General features: G+C 41.5%; 1 protein-coding gene across 12 annotated transcripts in view; it reads right to left on the bottom strand.

The window, feature by feature from the left end:
* KCTD20 (potassium channel tetramerization domain containing 20) overlaps positions 1-19,658 on the bottom strand; it is a 41,353-nt gene that overhangs the window by 21,188 nt on the left and 507 nt on the right. For 3 of the 12 annotated variants that reach the window (XM_077839125.1, XM_077839118.1, XM_077839116.1), the window contains exons 1-4: positions 12,352-12,436; positions 9,287-9,394; positions 6,957-7,089; positions 3,950-3,995 (exon numbers count right to left, since the gene is read on the bottom strand). Coding sequence is in view for 2 of the 12 variants with exons in the window: in XM_077839113.1 (XP_077695239.1) it covers positions 9,287-9,390 (104 nt within the window). In the remaining 10 variants the exon portion in view is untranslated. Of the gene's footprint in view, positions 1-3,949; positions 4,088-6,956; positions 7,090-9,286; positions 9,395-12,351; positions 12,437-19,658 lie in introns of those variants that run through there. The other 9 variants (XM_077839119.1, XM_077839117.1, XM_077839121.1 and 6 more) reach the window with 8 other exon arrangements.

Raw genomic sequence — 19,658 nt, forward strand, 5'->3', positions numbered from 1 at the left:
CATACTGCCAGGCATTGTTGGGGCTGGTGGATTTTTTTCTTTAAATAGAGGATTTTTCACATTTTTGTGGAACGCTGTGATGGTACAGTACTTCACATGAAGTGAATCTCTCCGTCACGTGCAGATCTCTACACACAAGCACAACAGCAGTGACATAGCCCTTGCTTCTTAGTTCCTTCTCTTTTGAACTGAAGACAGAAGTTACCCCAGGTGTCCTGTAGATAGGCATATACTACAAAGTGTAATGTTTAATTCTCTGTGGAATCTTTTATGGTGACTGACAGGATTGCTTTGTTTTAACAAGGACAGTCGGCTAATGAGCATCTTGGGTGTGAACTTCAGGAGATTACATATATATTAATTTAGACCAAGGAACAGTAGATCCAACATACGTACAAACTGCAAATTATTAGCTACGACCCTGATCGTGACAGCCCAAAATTACCTGGAGCACATTTTTATGTACAAAACATTGCACATTCTCCTCTTCTCTCGTAATTCATGCAATCAGATCCAAAGCAAACAACAAAGATACATCTCAAATATATCTTGATACTACAATGGCTCTTTTTACATAGTTTTTGTGATACATGCTAGATGGCACATTGAAATTTCTCTTTTGCTAAAGTCACAATCACAATCAGGTAATAAAAGGGCACTTTTACAGTATGAAGCAGCATGCACACACATTACAAAATGACTTTCCTTTTTTATGAAAGAGCTCTATTAATACACAGTGGATTCATTTTGCCAACAGTGTTAGAATTATAGAAGGAAAGAATGTCCACCAGGATTCATGCAATTCAGTAAATCCCAAAAATTCTGGTAACAGACTTTACATTTTAAAGTCTGATGAAATGCCTGATTGTTTCCCTCTATTCTGCGTATAGTACTTTACTGTTAGCAAAGTTTATTGCATTTCTCATTTATTTGAGTCCTAATAGAAATTCACTGTTTCTACAAATGTAATCTGAAACTATGCTCTGGAATATGGCTTTAGTGGTTTAACATAGCACATCCACACCATGATTTAAGGGCCATGTTTTGCCAGTTTAACCTTTAACACTGAAACATCCTGTTCTCCCACTGATGGTTGGATGTTTACACGCAAAACAATTATTATTATTATTATTGGGAGTTATATCAATTCTCTACAGAAACAGAGGAAACAGAATCTTCAGAGTTTTCTTGGCATCACATGATCAGCAGGAGGACTTAACACACAATGAAAATTAACTGGGACTCATTTAATTGTATAGAACTAATTATGCTTTCAGGTGTGCTTGGGAAAAGAGTGAGCAGTGGGAGGGGAGAAGAAGATGGGGAGCTGGTACTCCTGTCATGCCACAAAGCAGGGAGGGCTGAAAGCAGTGGGAGGAAGGGAGGGTGCATGGAAGTTTAGGACTAGAGGGAATATAGGAAGGTCTGTACAGTGGAAGGAAGAGGGAGGGAGGGAGCCAGGAATAGGAGTTCCTGGGAACTGGCAGTGGGTGGGAGGGAGGGCCTGGGCGAGTGGGAGACTGGGAATGGGGAAAAGTGGGTGGAGGGCCCAGCATTGGTGCTGTAGGTTGGGGAGGAGATCCAGGTTACCTGGGAGTGGGGGATATTGGGAGGGAAAAGGTTGGAGAGTGTAGGGAGGGTCCGACGGTATGGGAAGGGAAGGTTCCAGGAAGGCAGAGATTTGGGGCACACCACTGAGACTGCTTTTGCCAAAGTCTCCAGTGATCTTTCCCTAGCGAAAGTTCAGAACCTACTCCATCCTCTTCCTCCTCGACGCCACTGACTGTGTGTTCTTGAAATCTTGTCTTCCCTTGTCCTCTCCCGGTTCTCCTCTTACCTCTCTAATCATTCCTTCAGCATGTCCCTACGAGGATCCTTCTCGACACCCCACTCCAACTTTCTCTGGGGGTTCCACAGGGCTGTGTCCTCGGCCCCCTTATCCCTGGGCAATCTCATCCACAAACCGATGCAACTACCTCCCTGTGTGGATGACTCACAGCTGTACCACGTCACTCCAGAATTGTTTCCTACCGACCGGGCTAAAATCTCAGCCTGTCTCTCTGCCATTTCCTCGTCGATATTTCCCCCAAGCCTTCTACCCTACCTCCTTTTTCCATCATTGTGGACAGCACCACAATCCTGCCTGTTTCTCAGGCCCATCAGCTGAGCATCGGCCTGAACATTGACCTCTCTCTAGGTCCTCACATCCAGGCTATGATTACATCTTGCATTTTCTTTCTGTACAACATGGCTAAAGCACAGCCTTTCCTAGCCATCCACGCAGCTAAACGCTCCTGTCTCAATTACTGCAACCTTGTTTTCTCTGGCCTTGGCAAATGCAATTCCCTGCTCGCTATCTATTCAGAATGCTGCTGAAGCGGTAAACAACCACAAAGCTACTTCATTATCCTCAAACATGACCTATGAGGAAAGGATGAAAGAAATTGGCATGTTTAGTCTTGAGAAAAGAAGACTGAAGGTGGGGGATGATCACAGTCTTCAAATATGTTAAGGGCGATTAGAAAGAGGTCGCTGACCAATTGTTCTCCGTGTTCACTGAAGGCGGGACAAGGAGTAGTGGCTTAATCTGCAGCAAGGGAGATTTAGCTTAGATAGTAGGAAAAACTTTCTAACTATAAACATAGTTAAGCTCTGGAACAGGGTTCCACCGGAGGTTGTGGAATCCTCATCACTGGAGGTTTTTAAGAACAGGTTGGACAAACACTGACCAGGGCTGCTCTAGGTTTACTTGGTCCTGCCTCAGTGTTGGGGATGGACTAGATGACCTCTCAAGGCCCCTTCCAACCCTGCATTTCTATGATTACTGCGAACTTTTCCAAAACAAGCAGACCACAGGATATTGCCAAACTAGAACAGACTACGATCCATCTAGACATCTGACAGTGATCTATACCGAATGCCTCAAAAAAAGCCAAAATGCCTCAGTAACACTCCTGGCCAATATCCCGCCACACACATTTACGTCTGCCCAAGAACTGACAATGCTACCAATGATGCGTGGACGGGTGCAGGGGTACCACCATATGAAGGCTGTTTCCATTGTTTACATTATTTGGGGATTAATCCTTTGAGAAATGTTTGCTCTTAAGCCTAACCCTTGTAAAGGGCATTAATATACCACACGAACGGGAGTTTCATAAATGCTTGTAACAATCACTACGTGAAAGAATCATCTTTGAAATAAATTCGCACTTAAAGTTAGCCTCATTACTTCAGAAAGTGATACCTCTTTCCCAGCCAGACGGAAAAGGAAACCTGGGTTATTACTAGATTAGGGGAAAGGGCCAATGAAAATGAAGCTGCTCCAAATATAAGAGTTTTGTCCACATTTTGACTCAAGAAAACAAATTTTGCTTTCACATATACAGTCATGGGTGTAAGAGGTCAGAATTACAACCAGAGACTTTAATTAACAATCCTACACCTTTATATTACTGGATAAACCTAAAAACCCTCACATAAAAGCTTTTTACTAAAGGATCACAAGGGGATCAATAACACGATGTTTTATCCTGTGTTCTGTGAACAGACCTATTTACAAGCCCTACAGAAACTCACGTTACACTTCAGCATAGCATAAAGCAAGATTTTTAAAAATCCCTTTATATTTTAAAATGGCATTTTCTCTTTTGCATTCTCTTCCTTAGTAACCATCGGCACTTTGTTTCAGTTCATAAGAATATCTTAGTCTACAGATTGAGATTTTACATTAACATTTCGGGGAACCCCCTTCTTTATACGATCTCTATGGGAAAACTCCAGAAGAGCAACAGTCTATATTTGAAAAGTCGTGTATTCTAGACTCTGCCTAACTGCAGCATTTAAAACCCCAGAAAGAAACACGCATGATTCTATTTCTAACCTTGGAGTAAAGCTCTCACACAAACACTCATTATGACAGACAAATGAAATACACCCAATTACTTACTGTCAGTTCATATGTTCCTGATAGCTCTCTGAAATCTGAAATCCACCTTTAATACAAGGAAAAAGCTAAGTCATAAAGAAGCTCCAGAGTTTAAACTGTTTATGCTGCAGCGACAAATGCTCCTCCCCGAAAACCCAGATGTCTGATTCATGTTAATATTTCAAATTAAAAGACCTTGCCATGCCCAGCATATATAGGAGAGAGAGACACACACACACCCCCGCCAGAGGGAGAGAAAGAGAATGTTTGCATACGCAAGAATATGTACATTTAATTTAAATATGGACAGATGGCTACGAAATAACATTCTTCCAAGCCTGATGCTTTAAAACATTCTTTTGGACACCTGTTTTGTGTTGGTTTTCCACTAGTAGCCAATAGGAAAACTGCAGCTCCTGATCCCGTATGGTTAGGTTTTCAATGTCACTTTACAGCATACCCTAGCCCACTCTCTCACTACAAATGCTAAATCCAGATATTAAGGAATTAAGGGTCAAATTTTGAAGAGGGCAGAAGCATGCAGTCACGCACATAAATACACATGCAATGATGTATCCTGGGCCTTTTCATTGACTCCACTGGATTTGGATCATGGTTCCAATATGCATGCACAATTACTGTGGATAAATCAGACAACTGCGTATGCAAATGACAATTTAGACACCGAGCAAGAGAGCTACAAATACCTGATTCACACACACCAGCAGTACGTGGACACACAATTGCACAGGCGTTACTGCATGTGGTTCTGAACTTCTACCCTTTAGAAAATCAGGCCCCAATTCAAAAACTTCTGTTGTTCCTAGATACTTTAATGTAAGACTTTACTGGATTTCTCAGAAAGAATCAGATGCAAATATCATTGACAAGAACTACAGAACTGGTCTTTTACTGCCAAAATTAATGGTAAAATATTTGCATTTCAAGACAATATTATAAGATGTGAAGAAGTTACAATTTTTGTTCTGACTCATATCAGTGGTAAAGCACATGGCTATTCTGGCAGGTAAATTTTAAATCTGAATGCACTGTTAAACACACACTAGATACATGATTCACTTTAATTTAAAAAACCAAAGCTTATCTAAAAAAATCAAAATGTCGGACATATAAAATTTAGGTGCTTGTCATTAATTTACTAACCCCATTTTTGTAACGTGCTTTGAATTGTATTGTGAATATTAAGTAGTATTTTTGTTTTGGGAACAAATTGTGCAGTGCCTATAAAGGACTAATCAACCAGGGGAAATTTTTAAAATGTGAAAGGTGCAAGTCAAGGAGCATACTTTTATTTTAGGCAATTCAAGTTTTATTATGTCTATAATCACAGTCACCCTGAAGAAGCAAGGACTATAATTATGAATATTTGATATCAGGTCATTGCTATTACAGTACTATTAATGTACAGCTGCTTTCAAAGTTTTGACATGTATGTATTTAGTGCAAACTGTAACATTCACACATATTTGCACAGTACAACTAAAACAGGACCCTTCCTCTCACATCACAGATAACCAGAAGTGACTTCATTGAAGTCAGTGAGTTACACCTGTGTGAAACAGCGTAAATAAAGGCAGATCAGGACCAATGTATTAATAATTTGCAACATGTTAAAATATTTTAATAGCCAAATGATTTTTATGTATCTGTTATATGAGAAAAATCTCTAAAGACAACCTTTAAAAAATCCTTAATTTCTTCTCATCACTTATTGAGATTTTTGTTTTTTTATGAAGTGTCTTTCGATGGTTCCCCCTCAGATTCAGCATACAATAGTTACTCTCCTAGACTCTTATTTTAAAAAGATTTTAAAAAGCCACCATCTCTCCTTGGAAGGAATCCCAATAAGTAACTGCTAACTCATTCCTGTCTCAGCTGCTGCTCTCTAACTGCCACTGATTTTTAACCAACTACGTGAGAAAAAACAAAAATAAAAAGGCAGATTCTAGAAAATGATGTCAAAGATAGTGCGGCTATTAATTGCAGAAACCCCTTGTGACACTGGAGCATACTTAGATTTCTTGAAAGCAAGCCAGGGAAATACCATATTGCTTAACTGAAATGCCTCTGAAATCAAAGGCTTTGTAACTTGAAAAACAAGGGCTTCTGAATGAGTAGAGAAAAAGTTCTGAGTGTAAAAGGATAAAGCAGTCACTAGAGTGGGCACTCTAGGAATAACCAGCTGAATCAAGCGAATGCCAAAGTGACACCATTATAAAAAGCAAAAAAAGACTGTAAGTCTATTTTTAAAAGTATGGGTAGTGTTGACAAACTGTGTAAGTGATATTTTGTTTACTCCGGTACGAGATGACCACAACAGTTTTATTTAGCACAATTCTAGCTGTCACGGGGAAACATCACACGTTTTGTGGATTTATTTTTCTGGGGCCACAGCCTCAGCTGGGGTAAATCTGCAGAGCTCCAAACAACGGTGTTAAGCCAATTTGCAACAGCCGAGGATTTGGCTCTTTGTTTTTAATAGCTGGAAGTGTTTTGCTCCCTGTTTCATAATAGCTAAGCTTTACGACAGTGCACTGGCAACAGACCTCTGGCTTTGTTTACATGACTGAACAAACATTTGACGTAGCACACTTATAAATAATATATGCTTTCTAGGAATATTTCCATAACATCCTTATTTATAGGACTAATAAATATCCTCTCACGTAAAAATATTTAGTTAGCATAACTGTTTTTAGCAAAATCTCTTGGGAAATCTGTTGTTGGAAATCCACAAAGACAAAATTGTGCAAAACCAAAACCAAGCAATCCAAGACGATACCTACTCCAACACACATAAATAGGTGCCTATATAAAGTGACAACTAAGTGGTGCCCACAGTGGTTTCTCAATACTGTTGCTCTTGAAACTAAAAGTTGCTGAACTCTAGTGTACTCCAGAACACAACACAATCCATTTAAGCTCATTTTAAATTTAGCTGTTTTAACAACGTTCATTTTATGCCAATTTTTGGGTCCAAATTAAGGCCTGTTTTGAGAGTCCTTACCTCACAGGGGAAGGATGAAAGGAAAATCTGATCTTTAAAACTTCTTGCCTTATAAGGAAAGCTGCACCATTCTGCTCAGCTGTCTGATGGGTTCACATGTTGAGAAGCACGTCTTGTGTATAAGCCGGGACACCTATGTAAAAGATTTAATTTAAAATAGGTTTTACGGAGGAGCCTGGATAGCTCAGGAGATTCGTAATGTATAGAATCTCTCTTTCCTCCTCAATTCCAGATTTTAATCCAGGACAGGCTAGTCATGCCAAAAATTGTTGCCATCTAATGGCTGTTTTGTGGCTTGTGTGAAATCAGTTTGATGTTCTCAGGCCAGCTGCTAATGGGACAAACGTCCACATTTGTCACCACCACTAACTGGCCTTCTTGTTGGCAGCCTCAACAGAGAGACGGAGGCCTAAATGGGCAAGAAGCCTAAACACCCTCTCACTGCTAGTGGTGGATGGCCCCTCCCGTGCAGAGCTGAGGTGCATTGGTAGAGAAGCATGATGAAGTTGGCATGGCGACTGTCAAAGCTCCACTTGTTCTGTGGAGAAATGGAGGATTTGAATCCAACAGCTGTCAATCTGGTGTTCTGCATCAGCACTAAATTCACAAGAAATTATTACTATTGTTTTTTTAAAGTTATTTCTCACCCTACTAGAGGGGCAGTCATCCTAATGGCAAGTAACATCAAATGGCATGGAAACTCATTGTAAGACCAGGGAATAATATAAATCCTGCATTAATAATGGTTTAATTCGACATTGGTGAGGCCTCATCTGGAGTACTGTGTCCAGTTTTGGGTCCCACACTACAAGAAGGATGTGGATAAATTGGAGAGAGTCCAGCGAAGGGCAACAAAAATGATGAGGGGCCTAGAACACATGACTTATGAGGAGAGGCTGAGGGAACTGGGATTGTTTAGTCTACAGAAGAGAAGAATGAGGGGGGATTTGATAGCTGCTTTCAACTACCTGAAAGGGGGTTCCAAAGAGGATGGATCTAGACTGTTCTCAATGGTAGCAGGTGACAGGACAAGGAGTAATGGTCTCAAGTTGCAGTGGGGGAGGTTTAGATTGGATATTAGGAAAAACTTTTTCACTAAGAGGGTGGTGAAACACTGGAATGCGTTACCTAGGGAGGTGGTAGAATCTCCTTCCTTAGAGGTTTTTAAGGTCAGGCTTGACAAAGCCCTGGCTGGGATGATTTAACTGGGAATTGGTCCTGCTTCGAGCAGGGGGTTGGATTAGATGACCTTCTGAGGTCCCTTCCAACCCTGATCTTCTATGATTCTATTCTATGATTCTAACCTCAGTAGAATAAAAAAAAACAACCCAACCTTTTAAAATTAATACAGTGCTTCCTGGAGCTATTTGAAACACAGGTTAAACCGGTTCTGGGATAAAATGGTGTAAAAGACTATACAAATGCTAAGCCACATTAAAATCAGTTTTAGAAATCATGGTCAAGATTGGGTAGCGACAGTCTCAAACACAGCTTTTAAAAATGGTTTTTAATAAGTCTGATCTCTCCAAGCAACATTTCATAATAGCTGCAAGAGACAGTTTGGGATAGCGTTTAAATGTGTTCCCCACCTGCCCAATATAGTGCCTGGTAGCATACATAAATACATATATGGTCAATACTTTGCTCGACTAGTAAAGCATGAGAATGAATGGCCTTGAATCACACTGACGATACATGAAGATTTTAAGCACTTCTGTACTACCTGTTTACACCACAGATATGTAGTATTAGGGGAAAAAACCTAAAACCTGTCGAGCTCAAATCCACCGAAACATTGCATTAATGAACAGACCATACGAACGGATCCATTAGAAATTTGGTGGATTAGTGAAACTGACCTTAATGTAAGGAACCTGTTCCACTTGACTGTTAGAGAAATTTTGAACAGTTCATCTACTACAAAACTAAAACTTTCAGCAAATGTATACTGAACCATCTGTGATCTGAAGATCACGGAATTAGCTAATGATTCTCAACACTGGTCACTAGGTCAGTCTGAAGGGAAGGGGAAGAGTGCAGTGACTAAAAAAAAATGCAATGAATAGCAATTAGAAAACACCCTTCAGGGGAAAAATACTGTACACATATACTGATAACATTGAAACTACAGCTGAATTAAGTCATTAATATTCTGTACCTACAACAGCATATTTGACGAACATAGAGTATAATTTAAATCATGATCAGTTTATCCATTTTCCACGGGATTACAAGATCTAGGAAAACACTGAATTAAATCAATGACACATGCTCTTTCAAAAGTAAAGTGTGGCTCAAAACAAATGTAACAAAATATGACATGTTTTTACCTTGTCTGTCTAGAATGCCTTTGATACGGTGAGCGTCTGTCTCCTGGGTCTGTATTGCAATCACAATCACTCGCCTGATGAAGACCAGTCATCCCAATGAGCATTAGACTACAGAAAGTTTTCAAATGTGTGCCAAACTGTTAATATCAGTAGATTAGGGGAACTCATTCATAATTATTAACTACTACTGTAGATAAGACTAGACTGTAGTAAACTTTCCTGCGACAGGGTGTTATATAACAACATGCTTTTAATCCATTCTCAGGCAGAACAGTATGGAAGAACAAATCCTCCTGCTTTTATAAAGGTTTAAGGCTCTTCATTTTCTGTTTTCCTTCCCCATTTACTCTACATAAACTGAGCTGTTCCCATAGATGGAATTACTTATGCATAACCTGGGAGACGGTTGTAAAATTTGCCCAGATAAACTGTATCTTCCTGTTCTACTAGTAACTTCTACAAAAAAACTGCAGCCATTATATTCACAGCTCAGACAAGGTTTCTCTCCTTCCTGTCACTATCCGCTGCCCTTTTGTTTGATCTCTTACTCCAGTTACACAATGGTATCTAAATATACCGCACAAGAATAACAGTCACATTAAAACATGTTGTATACGGAATAAACATTTTCTTACAAATACCACTTTTAAAAATAGATTCATAGAATCACAGGGTAAGAAGGGACCACAAGAGTCATCTAGTCTAACCCTCTGCCAAGACGTAGGAGTTGTTATGTCTAAACTATCCAAGATGGATGACTATAGTCAATGATTGGTTTCAGAGTAGCAGCCGTGTTAGCCTGTATTCGCAAAAAGAACAGGAGGACTTGTGGCACCTTAGAGACTAACAAATTTATTTGAGCATACGCTTTCGTGAGCATCTGATGAAGTGAGCTGTAGCTCACAAAAGCTTATGCTCAGATAAATTTGTTAGTCTCTAAGGTGCCACAAGTCCTCCTGTTCTTTTTATAGTCAATGATTATTACTATAAAAATATTTGCAATAGTTAAAGGGAGCCTTTCACCAACACAAGAAAGACCAAGTTTTTCACATATGGACAGCGTTGATAGGCCATTTTGAAATTCACCCTGGTCTCACAGCTCTTCTGTAGCTGAAGTTTAGGAAATGTGATGGCAATTGATGATGGCAGCTGATGGACTGGACCAGTGGGCCAGGAGTTGAGAGATCTGGATTCTCCTTCTAACGCCACTGTTTGATTTGCTGTGTGTGCTGGGACAAATCATTTAACTCTTATGCCTTAGTTATCTTGTTTGTAAAATGGGGCTAATATTGCTTACCTATTTTTCTAAAGGGCTTTGAGTTCTATGAATGAGAAATGCAAAGCATCCTCAAATCAAAACATCCATCCAATCTGTCAGTCACATAATGTTGCCAGATCACTGCATACAAGAAAGATGACAAGACTGCAGGGAGAATGTACTGCACATATACCATTTCCCATGACAATGGCCACAAGAACAGATTTCCACTGTACCATTTCATGCTTTTTCCTAATCTATCATGGGAATTAGGCATAACTCTGCTACTTTTACACACACTGATCAGTACTTGACTCTGCAAGTAGCCCCACTGATTTCAGTGAGGCTATTCATGGAGTAAGATACTACACCCAACATTAAAATGGCAGAATCTGGCTCTGAAATTGTGGTCTCTCATTTTCTGAAAGATAATTAGAAACTGCATTATTGTTCCATTAAACTATTAATGGCAAATTCATATATGATGAAGAATAAATCTGACTCCATACCATGATTTAGCTACAGAGCAGTTACAATCCAGATGCAAGGTACATAATTGCTCTCCCACTTCTCCCTGTCCTGAAACAGTGCTTCTCTCCCCAGTCTTTATTTGTCTCTGTGACGATTTGGGGAATCTATGTATGATTTAGGAATTGTAGTTAATTTGATGTAATTGCTGTGTCATTGAATGCCTTAATGTCTAATGACTCAGCCATGTGTTGATGAGGTCCCTGACACATTATTACGTACCCTGTCTGGAAGGAGCTACTGAACAAACAAAAGAAATCGTAGGGAGCACGCTTGAGCTGGAAAACCATTTTGATCAGCTTTATCTGCAGGGTCAGAGAAATGGAGAGTGGAAAAATCCCCAAACAGGAGAACAAAGAGACAGAGGTGACAGAACATTGTTTTAAATACACTATAAGGAAACTTGGGGCAAGAGAGGAACAAAGGGGCATGCTTTCATAGCAGAGGAAATAGCTAATGGCTAAACCAGCCAAGGAAGAAGGAAGCTGGCTGCATGATTCAGAGAAACCATGTGCAGGATGGGGATCCACAAGAACTCTGACCAAATCCCAAAGAACACTCAAGAGCGGTGAGAAAACTCAACCTGAGAAACTGGGGTGTTTTATCATTTCATCTAGATAGCTATATTGCTTGTGCCATCTAAACTAAAGAATTATTAGTTTTGGAACCTTTTGCAAAGTTTCTGTGTTGTGTGTTTCAACTTTTCCTAAAGTGGTACGTTGTAACCCAGAATGTCCACAAGGTTGGAAGCTCAGGAAAGGATGTGTTTAAGCAATGCGGGTGTCTGGGGGTGGTGGTTTTGGGGGTTGGGGCAGCTGGTCCATGAGGTCCCAGTTCTGTGAAGGGGTAACAGTGTGTGCCCAGGGAGCATGCCAGAGGAGCTGGAGACAATGCTGGCGCCTACCCAGCCCAAGGAAAGCTCATGGGCACATGGGTCTTGTATGGTGGGACCCAGAATTCAGCAGGGGGCGCTCAACTAGATCTGTGCCAGTGTGTCTGACTTTGTACCTTGTACAATTCAACCTTTTACTCTTGCAACAAACAGCCAACTAACCTTTACAACGCACCCTCTGTTAGAGTAGGATATGTCCATATCAAATTATTAAGTCTGGGTTGTATTAAGTGTGGAAATGTTACTTAGACCTATGACTGCAGATTCATCCAAAAACATTTAGCCTTCATCTCCCTCCCCTAAAGAAGAGAACTGTGGGACACTTTCCAGAAAAACACAACAATAATGTTAAAAGCAAGATGTATAAATAAAACAAATTTCACTAACCTAATTGCTGTTTCTGTCACATCTTTATTTCTTTTCCATGACTTTGCTCCTTCTCTTCTAATGTTTCACTGTATCTTTGCTTTCATGAAAAATTAACACACAAATAGGCTTGGAAGGATTAGATTTATCGTAAATGTCGATAAACATCGATTTCACTGTACCCACAAACCAATGAAAAATATTTTCAGCGATAATAATCTAAATTTACTGATAAGCAAAGTAAAAAGAACAAAACCTGTTGCTTGAGAACATATTAGATTTTGATGCAAGGACAAAATTTTGACATGTGTTGTTAACACTTTGTGTTTTAACAGTTAGAAAAGCTTTAAAATGTCAAAATGATAAAAAATAAAATAAAAATGGAATTCTGCCAACCCTACTTATAAATAATAATTAATCTCCTGTTGTATACTCATCTCTTTTTTTTAAATCTTGCCCCTTCCTCTACCCATCTTTCCCTTTTTACCTCTCCTTTGCCCCTTCTCTTTCAAACCAACACAAAAGGTAGCTCACTTTGCCCCAAGTTACAGATCTCGGTTTTGCCCCAAATCATTCCCAAATAATAGAAGATTAGGGTTGGACTTAGGAGAGACCTCAGGAGGTCATTTAGTCCAACCCCCTGCTCAAAACAGGACCAACCCCAACTAAATCATCCCAGCCACAAACCGTCCTAAAACAAAACACAGCCTTGATAAAACAACAGAGAGAGGCGTGAAGGTACAATTGGACATTATATGTCAAAATGGCATAATATTCATTCATTTTGAGCTTTTACTTGTAACTTAGGATAGTCCATTTAAACTGAAGTATGTCATTCCACTCGGGCAAAAAGGAGCTCAGAGACCATAGTAATGGGCACATTATAAATTTAATCAGATTAGACAGATGACAGCCTACTTCACAAGCATATTCTGACAAGTTTTATTTGGAAGAGAGCAACAAAATGGGAACAGATTTCCAAATGAAATGAATTATTGGTAGCAGAGGAATACCAAGATCCAAGTTAGGCTGTTCTGGAGTTGGTTTTATCTGCCACCTTGTGTTCATTATAGGAACAGTTAAGCTTTATTCATTAGGTTTTGCTTTGCAATAAACTGTTTTGCAATTGTGAAATAAAGCATTAAGCAGAAAGAGGAAGTTCCAGAACATGTCCAATGTGTAAGTTATTTACTTAAAAAAAAAATCACAGAAGTCTCTTTTGAGAAAGTTCTGTTAAAATGGGATGTTATAATGCTACGTCCCGCCAATGTAGGAGAAGAATGATGTTGGCACTCCCAGCTAGAGTAAAAAGCTGCTGTTGGATCATTTATTCCAAACCCTTATGTGCCACTGTAAAAAAGTATTCATAGAGACCTAACAGGGATTCCACTGAAATATGTCTACACTTGTTTCTATTACTTCTACATATTCCCTTGGCAGGTTATTCCACTGTCAAATTAATCTGGATAGTATAAAATGTTAGTTGGATTTACCTTGGACAAATTTAGCTCTCTTAATCCCCACAGCCAAGAACTAAACAACACTCTGGTACCTTAAGATGTACACCGATAAGTGATATTCACATGGGGTAAACCCAGACACTTTATACTAGAGATTAATTTGGTCCCATTCAATCCATTTATTCCCTCTGTGCCTAATTCTGTGCTGATTTACACCCCCTGTAAAACCAACTTAGAGAGGACACATCTGTCCAAGTCATTTGACTGACACGACAGCTATGTCTACACTACAGAGCTTATGCTGCTAGTGAGATGCTCTAAGCTGATGGCAGAGAACTCTCTCTCTCTCGTCTACTTAATTCCTCCAATCCCTGCGAGCGGCGGTAGCTATGTAGGAGGGATAGGTATAGCTATGCCAGTGTAAGTTCCCAGTGTCCTTGCTAATGTGTGAAAACTATGAACAGCCTTGTCTTCACTAAGATTTTACCCTGTGTTAGCTTACACAAAAAAAGAAAACACCTTCCCGGGCCTGGTCTACACTTGACATTTTAATTGGTATATCAGTAACAGTCAAGGGTGTTAAAAAAAAAACAAAAAAAAAACCACCTCCTGGTGACATAGCTATGCTGATAAAACCCCCAGTGTAGACGCAGCTATATGGAGAGAAGGCGGCTTCTGTTGGCATAATGGACGTTGTTTGAAGTGGTGGTGTTCCTATCTCAGCAGAACGCCGCCTCCTATCGGTGCACATTGTGTACACACAATGTATTGTGTATATACTAGGAGGCTCAGCCAGCATAGCCAGGCCACTGTAGCCATGTCAGCACAGGCTATGTAGTGTAGACACAGCCTAGGGTGGTTGCACGTCCAGGTACAAAAACATGTTAACAATTATTAATAGTGGTCTTACAAATGCTTAACTACTATCTCAGAGACTGCCTTTCAGAGAGATTGTTGTCTAGTTGTATCAAGTTTTAGTCAGGCCTTTTGTTAAAACACTCCAAACAATTTGATTTTCTTCAAGAAATATGGACAAGTCCCAAGACCCTCCAACGCAGGAGGGAATAACTTATACCAAGTCCATGTCACCTCCTACCAGCAATGGGTATGAGACCAAACAATTCATAGTCTCTTACCATTGCTAAGCTAGCCTCATCTTCAGCACGAGATATTATTCCAATTGCCTGACTTACTCAACAGTGCAACACACTGAGGAAAGATGGTCTCATGGTTAAGGCACTGAAATGGGACACGAGATCTAGATCTTGTTCCTGGCTCTGCCACAGACCATCTGTGCATGCTTGAGCAAGTTAATTAATCTCTCTTTCTCCTACCCTTTAAGGTCAGAAGGGACCAGCATGATCATCTAGTCTGACCTCCTGCACACTGCAGGCCACAGAGCCTCACCCACCTGTGCTGTCTATTTAGACTCTAAGATCTTCAGGATGGGGATGCTATCATAGAATATCAGGGTTGGAAGGGACCTCAGGAGGTCATCTAGTCCAACCCCCTATATGTTACGGCACTGGCTGAGTTCCCTCATTGTGGTCAGATACCAGGCTTGCTGTATTGCATCCAATCTTTGGATCCCACATATTTCCAGGCCTACTGGGTCTGATCAGCATCTAGACACTGCAGCTAAATCTGGCCCCTATAATCCCAGGGTGCTGAACCCTTGTGTAGCATCTCTTTCAGGATGTGGGGCCCCACAGGCCTAGACTCCGAGGCCAGTGTAGACCCCCTCCCCAAGGTCTGTCCAGTAGCTTAAACACACCCTGCCCACAGCTCCACTCGTGTGTATTCTGGTTTACAGTTTAACTCTTTGGGGACTATGACAGTTAAAGCAAGGAACACACAGGCTTTTTAAAGGAATTTCGTAATTGGACATACTTTACTCAGTCAAGCACAAGAATTACAGATCTGGTGGGGGGGTGGGGGGCACCAACAACAAACATCTGAATGCAAGACCCTCCCTCCATTTCCTCATCCATCTGAGAGCCCTTTGGGTTTTGGTCAGCTTTCTTCAGAGAGTCAGGACTGTCCAGTACCCCACTCCTCTTGCTCAGTCTTCTCCTCTTGGCGAGTCTCCCAGTTTGCGAAAGAGTGAGTGCCTTTTTAAAAGCAGTTTTTAACACCATGTCTCCTTCAGCCTTTTCCATTCTGTCCACGCCCCACGCTGTTGGCACAGATAGCCATTACAGCGGATAAGAATCATGAGTAGGGCCCGATAAATTCACAGTCCATTTCGGTCAATTTCACAGTCATAGGAATTTTTAAATTTAAATTTCATAATTTCAGCTATTTAAATCTGAAATTTCACAGTGTTGTAATCTGAGGGGTCCTGACCTAAAAAGGAGTTGTGGGGTGGGGGGGTCACAAGGTTATTGTAGGGGGTGCTGTGGTACTACCCTTACTTCTATGCTGGGCAGCTGGAGCATGGCGGCTGCTGGCCAGGAGCCCAGTCTGAAGGCAGAGCGACCGCCAGCAGCAGCGCAGAAGTAAGGATGGCAGGATACAGTATCGCCACCCTTACTTCTGCGCGGCTGCCTGCAGAGCTGGGCCCTCAGTAAGCAGCTGCCACTCTCCGGCCACCCAGCTGTGAAGGCAGTGCAGAAGTAAGGGTGGCAATACCGCGACCCCCCTAAAATAACCTTGCGACCTGCCTGCAACTCCCAGTTTGCGAAACACTGGTTTCCCCAGTGAAATCTGTATAGTATAGGTAAAAGCACACAAAAGACCAGATTTCACGATCTGTGATGCGTTCTTCATGGCTGTGAATTTGGTCGGGCCCTAGTCATGAGTCTTTGACAGTAACCTCCATTGCTAGAGGAAAGCTATTCAATTTCTGGGTGGTTCTTGATGTCCCTGTTATTCACGCTCAAACACCTAGATATTGGTGCCTCCCCCCAGCACAAGAGGGATGATGCAACCTAGCATTAGCAGTATATAGTGCAGCATGCGATCAAGGGGACTCCAAATGGAGACTGACATTCACAAAAATCAGACTGGGTATACTAACATAACCCCGCAAACTATCATACTCTTATTACGTGTATGTGCAGCACCTAGCACAATGGGACCCTAACCTTGGTTGAGGCCTCTAGTCATCAGTGTAACGCAAATAATAAAATACTGCCACCTACTTAGACTCTGACACTACAGTTACATTATGATGTTTACAGTTTGTGCAACAGTGGTGCTGAGGCTTAGTTAATTTTCACAGAGCACTGTAAGATCCTGGCATGAAATTTACTGTGAAATGCAAAGTAGTATTTAAACTTTTATTTGTTAATTTTTTTCTGTACAAGGGTCTTCAGGCTCACGGAGTGGAATTTTTAACTGTGTTCAACTCCCACTTTAAATTGGTATTGGGCATCTGTATCCCTAACACCCTTTGGAAAAATCCCACCCACTGATATAAGGCCAGTGTGTAAAAAGGGGCAGTAGTAAGGAAGTACTAATAAAAATGTGACAGACACTTCTGGGTGGCTCAAGGAGAGGTCAAATGATAAACAAGTCCTAGCATGCCCCCAAACTGTCTATGCTAGTAGAATATAAACCGCCACCCCAATAAAAGAAACATACAGTTGTTGTTTTTGATGAGCTATGGCAGACTGCATCTAACCAACAAAAATGTTATGTTGTATCAATCACAAAGTGACAACAGACATAAAAGCTGATGGCAGTGAAGCCCTTTTCTCAGATGCTTACCAGCAAGGCAAGACTGAACACGTCAAAGAGAAGAGACAGCAGATATGGCAAGAAACCCAGGTAAGAATTCATTTACAAACAGATCAGATGAAATAAAACTGCTTCTCAATCCTTTTCCCTAAACATACATGCAGGCCAGGTAGTGGGGGGTAGCACAATGCATAAACCAGTAAAAGGGTATGAAGTTAGGACCACAGTCTTTGGAGTGCAAAACAAAGTAAAGAGTTATCTCCATTCTCTTCGACTCCATCTACACTACACATTTAGCCATTTTGAGAATTACTTTTAAAGTGGTTCCTACTAACATGGTGGATTAGGTATACATTTAAACAGTTTGAGACCGGTATCCCTTGCTCCCCTCCTCAGAGACCGGTTTCAATGGATTAAAAAAATAAAAATCCACAGTTATATACCAACCACACTGTCCAACACAACTGTGTCTGCTAAAATCAGTTTCTGAACATGACTGAACTTGTAGCAGACAGGGATTTGGGCCCTTTTGAGTCCCACATGGACAAATCCCTGTAACCTCTTGGAGCCAATGAAGTCAATGGGGCTCCACACAGGTGCAGACACCCGCCTGCACAGAACACCTCACAAGGTAAGAGGCCTTAGAAATATCTATGCTATGATTTCCCACATATAAATATAACAGTATTGTATACCTCAACCCACGCAAAAATATTTCAGAACTATTAGCAGGGGCAGGGTTGGAAGAAAATGAAAACATATTTTCTAAAGATAATTTTAATACACAAAACAAGGAGTTATCTATCCATAAATCTACATCAGTTTAGCAAAGCTAGCGCACACCTCTGCATGGATTCTTATTTTTGTTTAAGCACATTTTATTTCAGGTCAGTTTAAACCTGTTCCTAACTGATTTAAGATCTATTGAAACAAACCTGACTGATTTAATGCAAAATAACCGTGAAATAAGCTATACTTGTTTGAAGTGCCTTTATACTGATAAAACTGCATCCACACTAGGTTGCACTGAATAATTATTACTACTGTAAGGATAACATCCCTAATTGAAGTAAAAAGAACAGGAGGACTTGTGGCACCTTAGAGACTAACAAATTTATTTGAGCATAAGCTTTCGTGGGCAACAGCTCACTTCATCCCTGGTACAGAAACTGCACGTAAACCTGCCCTCAATGGGTTTAAAAATCACACCTCCAGTTAAACCACTGCAACTCTGTGCATAGACAGTAAATCCAAATTTAAACACTAAATAATTGACTGCCTTGCACCTTGTGTAGTTATTTACATCTCTGCCAAGTGAGCATAAAACAACACCAGTGCAAGTACAGAATCGTGATTCAGTACCATTTTGCACCCCTTGCAAAAGAGTAAATGATACACAATTTGACACCCCCAAGCCTTCATAGTGAGGAGGCAGCCGCAGCCCCTAGCACCCCCAGAGACCCCCCTCAAAGTGTGTGTGTGGGGGGGCAGTCCTAGCTCCTAGTTCCTACAGAGACTACTCCCCAGAGTGGGGGGCAGCCCATAGCACTGCCAGATACTCCTAATAGAATGGGGAGCAGCCCCTAGCACCCCCAGATACTCCTATTAGAGTGGGGGGCAGCCCCTAGCACCCCCAGATACTCCCATCAGAGTGTGTGTGTGTGGGGGGCAGTCCTAGCTCCTACAGAGACTACTCCCCAGAGTAGGAGGCAGCCCCTAGCACTGCCAGATACTCCTATTAGAGTGGGGAGCAGCCCCTAGTATCCCCAGATACTCCTGTCAGAGTGGGGGGGGCAGCCCCAGCCCCTAGCACCCCCAGAGACCCCCCCCTCACAGTGTGTGTGGGGGGCAGTCCTAGCTCCTACAGTGACTACTCCCCAGAGCGGGGGGCAGCTCCTAGCACCCCCAGATACTCCCATCAGAGTGGGGGGCAGCTCCTAGCACCCCCAGATACTCCCATCAGAGTGGGGGGGCAGCCCCTAGCACCCCCAGAGACTCCCGTCAGAGTGTGTGGGGGGGGCAGTCCTAGCTCCTACAGAGACTACTCCCCAGAGTAGGGGGCAGCCCCTAGCACTGCCAGATACTCCTATTAGAGTGGGGAGCAGGCCCTAGTATCCCCAGATACTCTTGTCAGAGTGGGGGGGCAGCCCCAGCCCCTAGCACCCCCAGAGACCCCCCCTCACAGTG

Source organism: Eretmochelys imbricata, chromosome 21 (genome assembly GCF_965152235.1).
Source record: "Eretmochelys imbricata isolate rEreImb1 chromosome 21, rEreImb1.hap1, whole genome shotgun sequence".
Classification (NCBI taxonomy): Eukaryota; Metazoa; Chordata; order Testudines; family Cheloniidae; genus Eretmochelys; species Eretmochelys imbricata.